The sequence below is a fragment of the Zeus faber genome, assembly GCF_960531495.2.
Source record: "Zeus faber genome assembly, chromosome: 4".
Classification (NCBI taxonomy): Eukaryota; Metazoa; Chordata; class Actinopteri; order Zeiformes; family Zeidae; genus Zeus; species Zeus faber.
Genome location: NC_137191.1, coordinates 21,699,488 through 21,706,046, shown reverse-complemented (window position 1 = coordinate 21,706,046; position 6,559 = coordinate 21,699,488). Strand labels below are relative to the sequence as shown.

Genomic DNA, 6,559 nt, shown 5'->3' with positions numbered 1-6,559 from the left:
ATTAAGGAGGGATGTAGGCTACTTCTGTATTTATCCTCTATGAACATGCAAACATACATACAAATACACAACTTAAATGAGGGGTCTCAAACGCTCTGGGGGCCACTGGCCAGGTTGTCTTTTTCTCAGCCGACCACATTGAACATCTAGCATCAAACAAACTGTCCCTTTTTTTTAATGCTGCAAATTTGTGAATTGCAGAATAATATAATTTTAACAATATATTTTAAACATATGGCGAGCTGCATTCAATTTTCATGGGGGCCCAATGTGGCCACCGAGCCTGTACTTTGAATTGCTTGCATTAAGGAGTGTCTCTAGATCCACCTGACTGAATATGTACACACACACACAGACATACACCATATACAGAACATTACACCAAAATATACACTTTTAAGAATGAATATTAAGTTAAGTTAAATAGAGAGTATCAAAATATGAGCATGTGGTTATTTCTTTCTCCACTCTATATATAATATATATAATCTATATATTCACATACTGAATTTCATCGCCAACTTAACACTTCAAACGTCTTACTGGAGGGGAAGCTCTCTCCCGTTCGCTCGGGGCTGCAGGCCACGCTGACGTCTTCATGGTGCGTGCAGTCGTGGAGCAGCCATTCCCTCCTCCTGCAGGAGGCCAGGCCCGGCTCTTTCCCTGTGCAGCTCACGTCGTCCAGCAGGATGGGACCCAGACCCAACCCGAACCGAGACACGGGGGTGACGCCCGACTCCTCGGAAACAACGGTTTTACCTGACCTGTGTAGGTACAAAGGTGTACATCCAAAGCAACACAATGACACACAGACGGATGCACTTCACTTATATTAAGTGAATTATAGAGTGAATTAGACTTAAATAGAGTAAATTACAGAGTGAAGTATATGTATATAGAGTGAATTATACAGTGAATTATACTTATAATATACTGTAAAGGTGAACCAGGAATGTCCACCCAAACCATTTCCCGTTTCCCAGGAAATATAAAAACAGGTACATGTTTATTTATTTATTTTATGTTTGGTTTTTTTTTGAACACATTGGAAAAGGCTTATATTTAGAAATATGTAGGCCTAAAGTTTACTTTATTAAAACATATGCATTGCATATGTTTTAATATATGTTTTTAAGTTTGTGCAACAGCTGTGTGCGCACTGCATGTGCCGGTGGCACACACTGAACTTATTGTATATAATAATCACAAAGCCCCAAAGTCTTTTTATTTTAATTAAGGTGTTATCTGTTTTATTCATGACTGGCCTATGTCTGTTTAATTTATAATAGACCTCAGCAAATTTGCACATTTCCATTTGGTACATTTTCTGTTCTTATAGGTCATTTAGGCCTCTCTAATGTTTTATAGGCTATTATGTTGTTATAATGCAAGCACTGTAGTAGGCCTGCCCTGTTCTTAAAATGTTGATTTGCATTTTACATATAAAGTGCAACATGCAGGCCGCTGGGATTGTTCACTGTATTGCTTGAATGCACAATTGCACAGTATTACTTTGAAATGCTGTAGTTAAAATAAATGAATGTTTTGTTAACTTTGAGTGATCAGTGACTTTATTACTTTATCTAAAATTACTTGGCTACAGATGCTGTGCAGTGCACAGCAGCAGCCTCTGAGCACTAACAGAATATAGAATCCATCTCAGTTTAAAACAATGATTTTGGAAACGCCAAATTGGTTGCTTGAACAAATTTGGTTTGTTTATACAATAAGGAATTGTCAAATATAATTTCCATGAGGCTGTTCTCAGCAGACGGATCACAGGCAATCAGATTGCATTTCATATTCAACGCTGGAGTCGCAGCTGTAGCAAAATTCAAGTTGCATGCAAAGTTTCTATTATGTTCGTGTGTGGTTCTTTTCCCGGGAAATAAAATGTCTAATGTTCTGGAAAAATCTTTAACCCTAATAAAGAGTGAATTACAGAATGAATTATACTTATATAGAGTGAATTACAGAGTGAATTATACTTACATAGAGTGAATTATACTTAAATAGAATGAATTACATAGTGAATTATACTTCTATAGAATTAATTATATAATGAATATATATACATAGAGTGAATTACAGAGTGAATTATACTTATATAGGGGGATTGTGCATGTGTGATTGGGGTCGTGTGTGTGTGTGTGTGTGTGTGTGTGCGTGCATGCATGCGTGTGTGCGTGCGTGCGTGTGTGTGTGTGTGTGTGTGTGCTCCGGTGAAGGTGTCCTCATGCCCACGTGCGTTACCTGTAGCCAAGCTGCCGGCACACCACCTGTGTGTTGGAGTCCGTCCAGCCGTCGTCACACACCGTCCCCCACTGACCGCGGTAGAAGACCTCCAGGCGTCCCTCGTAGCTGCCTGCTCCGCCCGCCAGCCTCACTGTTCCATCTGGAGACAGAACAGATCTGCGCTATAGGGTTGAAACTTCTGCTTGATGTAATTATGAAGTGAGTCTGAAAGGCTTCATGGGCTTTGGTGTAAAAAATAATCAGAATCAGAATCAGAATGTTTACTTGGCCAAGTACATTTTCATATACAAGGGGTTTGTCTTGGTAAGGGACGGTGCATTGTTGTTCACAGAAGAGTATCATAAAAATTCTATATACTACAAAAAAATATATACACAACATAAAAAATGTGTTCCATGCATAGGATAAATGTAAAGGCTATGACAGGGGATAGGTAGCAGTGCTACCCGCTAGTTTTATAATATTAAAATGTACAAATATAAATATAGTTGGGATATTTCTGTCCAAATTAATAAATATATATACAATAAGATGGACATGGATAATAATGGATGATGGATGATGGACGCTTACAGTGTTATTATTAAGTTATTATAATGTTACTACAATGTAACTTCTAAATTATTAAAACGTTACGACAATACATTGTACAGTGATTGCCCAAAGAGACTGTGCTTGACACTGTTTATCTGCCTCTAGGTCTAAAGTAATGACGATTTTAATGTCTAATGTGACAAACAGTGTGTGTATGTATGAGTGTGCGTGTGTGTGTGCGTGCGTGCGTATGTGTGTGCGTGCGTGTGTGTGTATGAGTCAGACCTGTGAGCGGGTCGCAGGAGACCCCCGCATCCTCCGAGTGCAGACAGTTGTGCTCCCCCCAGGCGTTTTTGGGGCACTGGTCCAAGGAGAGCTCGTTCCCCGTGCAGCGCACCTCGTCCAGCCACACACGGCCCGAGCCTTCGCCGAAACGCCCGCCGCCGCCCCAAGCCCTGGCCAAGCCGCTGCAGAGAGAAAGGTAGGACACGGGGAAGAACACATGAAATGACTGAGATGCCTGCCTTCTCAAGACGGTTTGCCTTATTTCATTTTTGATTCAACCTTTAATTAACCAGAATGGCCGTATTGAGATTGAATCTCTTTTTTAAAGAGGGCCAAGAAAAGCAGCAGACAAAATTGAAAAAGTATAGACTTTAAAACAGCAAAACACCAACGATATACACGGATCAGCCATAACATTAAAACCACCACTAATAGCCACTAATATTGTGTAGTTCCCCCTCGTAGCGCCAAACAGCTCTGACCCGTGGAGGCATTGACTTCACAAGACCTCTGCAGGTGTCCTGTGGTATCTGGCACCAAGACATTAGCAGCAGATCCTTTAAGTCCTGGAAGTTGTGAGGTGGGGCCCCCATGGATCGGGCTTGTTGTTCCAGCACATCCCATAGACGCTCCATCGGATTGGACCCTCACCCCGGTCATCCACATGATGTAGAAGAAAACGTTGTTCATCAGATCAGGCCACCTTCTTCCACTACTCTATGGCCCAGTTCTCTCTCATGTTCCCATTGTAGGTGTTTTTGGTGGTGGACAGTGGTCAGCATGGGCACTCTGACCGGTCTGCACCTACGCACTCCATACGCAGCAAGCTGTGATTCACTGTGTGTTCTGACACCTTTCTATCATAGTCAACATGAACTTTTTCTCTAATTTGTGTTACAGTAGTTCTTCTGTGGGATCGGACCAGACAGCCTGGCCTTTGCTCCCTACCGCATCAATGAGCCTTGGGCCCCCATTACCCTACCGTGCGTTCGGCAGTTGTCCTTCCTTGTACCACTTTTGGGAGGGACTAACCACTGCAACACCCCACAAGACCTGCCGTTTTGGAGATGCTCTGACCCAGTCGTCTCGCCATCACAATTTGTCCCTTGTCAAAGTCGCTCAGATCCTTACGCTTGACCATTTTTCCTGCTTCCAACACAACTTCAAGAACTGACTGTTCACTTGTAGCCTAATATATCCCACCTCTTGACAGGTGCGTTTGGAACGAGATGATGATGATGACGCAATGTTATTCACTTCACCTGTTTTAATGTTGTGGCTGATCGGTGTGCGCATTCATATTGAAACAAGTCACCAATTATGTGTTAAAAATCTCAAATCGAAGTTAAATACTCTTGTTTTAGGTCCTTGCTGTAATTGATTCGAAGATGATTGCGCATTATAACCTACTTGACATGAACCGGAAGACGGAAAACTTCAGTATTTCATTCAATCAGTTTGTTGACATGACCCTAGCTTTCTAAAATCTGCTGATCTGTATCTTAGCTACTCCCGAGACCCTTGGCTACCTGGGTGCTTGGAAATCTGGTGGTTTATTTGAGCATTGTAATAACCGTGTATTAACTTTGTTGTTGTTGTAATAACCTTCTAGTATGGGTAAAGATGGTTGGTTTTAGTTAGATGCAACACAGGCCAAAGTGGCGGCCACCATTCATGTCTCACATCTCTAGAGCTTAATTTGCAAAATCCAATTCTGGAGGGCTGCTCCCATTGTTTTCATTGTTTCCATTGTCCCTTGTTTTAGTGTGATAAGATATGCACACAAATCTAATTGCCAGAGTGTTTGAAAATATTTTCCATCTCTGTTTGTCAGACTCACATACACACACACATTTGTCTGAAAAAAACAGTGTGAAACTGCTAAGTATGCATATCTGTGTGGCACTAAAAGTCACCCAGGAACAATGAGGCTGATTCACTGGCTGACGCCCGGATGTTCCTTACTGCTCGGTCTTCCTCTGTCTTCCCAAACGGACAAAATACTTCACATACTTCTGCAGGACACAGAGAGAGAGAGAAAGAGAGCTGGACATCCACATGAGCTTTTCTCAATTTGGTTATTTCTTCTTTTTACTTCAGTAAAGTTATTTCTGTACAGGAAGCGATGTCTATAAGCATTTTAACTGCGTGTGTGTGTGTGTGTGTGTGTGTGTGTGTGTGTGTGTGTGTGTCTGTGTGTCTGTGTGTCCGTTGCTGAGATGGAAAAGAGAAGGTGAATGCAGTGTTTGTGCTCCTATAATTTACTTCCTATGCATTTATGAACACCTCAGTACCCACTGGTATTATTAGGACATGGGGTATCATCAGGACACATCATGTCCTCGTAATTTAGTGTCGCACAAAAAGGCTTTAACGCTGTTCTGATTTTTAAAAATATTCAAATTGCATCTTCTGATTTACTCTCATGATTTAAAACCGTTCATAATCCCACCATAGTCCCATCTTGTTTGTAAAGCTTTTTCCCGATGCCTCTATAAACCACCTGTATGTGTGTGTCTGTCCTCACCTCAGCCCCAGCTGTCTGCAGACCACCTCGGCGTCGTTGTCGTCCCACTGATCGTCACATATGGAACCCCACTGGCCTCCGTGGAAGACCTCCACCCTGCCCTCCGACCCCGAACTACCTCCCGCCAGCCGCACGGGGAGCACCACCACGGCTGCAACACACAAACACAAATCCAAAATCGGATATCTGGTACATTTCCGGGTAAACGGACAGGTGGACAGACGGACGGACAGACGGCTGGATGAACGGACAGACGGACAGATGGACAGGCAGACAGACAGACAGACGGACAGATTGACAAGCAGATAGACAGACAGCCATACAGACAGACACACCGACAGACGGACGGACAGGCAAACAGACAGGCAGACGGATGGACAGACGGACAGGCAGACAGACTGACGGACAGGTAGACAGACGGACAGATGGACCACCCACCTTGCTGCTGGCTACAGGTCACGGCGGCAGCCATAGGACACTCCCCTTCGTTCCAGGACGTCTTGGAACACTGCAGCAGGTCCGGCTCGTCCCCCCGGCAGTGGACCGCACTCCAATGGACTCTGGCTGTCCCCGGGCGGGACAGTGGCGACACCCATGCATGACCCGAGAACCTGGGATGATAAAAGGGGGTCTTATCAGTGATGAGTGATAATACTGGAAAAAACACTTGAAATTGTTGATACAGAGGGTTATGCTGCATTCACATGGAACACAGTAGACAGGAGACAGCAAACCGGAAATCATGTTAGCGAACGAGAGCGTGATGGCAGCCCGGCAGAGGCAACGGTACACAGCATTTGCTGTCGAAGTTAAAATACTTTTTGCCGAGGCAAGGAAAGGGAGGAGCAGACTCTACTGTGCGTGTCTGCTGTGGCTGCCAGAGTTTTACGCTGCAGTGACAGACATTTTCTCTGGAATATCGCACTTAAATGGCTTAAATAAGAACCGTGGTCTGAT

The 6,559-nt window shown here is 43.6% G+C and overlaps 1 protein-coding gene across 1 annotated transcript in view; it reads right to left on the bottom strand.

The window, feature by feature from the left end:
- Positions 1-6,559, bottom strand: part of prss12 (serine protease 12) — a gene marked incomplete at both ends in the record, with an annotated part of 41,610 nt that overhangs the window by 22,751 nt on the left and 12,300 nt on the right. Inside the window, 5 exons of the mRNA XM_079999483.1 lie at positions 544-764; positions 2,254-2,395; positions 3,076-3,257; positions 5,603-5,753; positions 6,041-6,213. Coding sequence (XP_079855609.1) covers positions 544-764; positions 2,254-2,395; positions 3,076-3,257; positions 5,603-5,753; positions 6,041-6,213 — 869 coding nt within the window. The remainder of the gene's footprint in view (positions 1-543; positions 765-2,253; positions 2,396-3,075; positions 3,258-5,602; positions 5,754-6,040; positions 6,214-6,559) is intronic.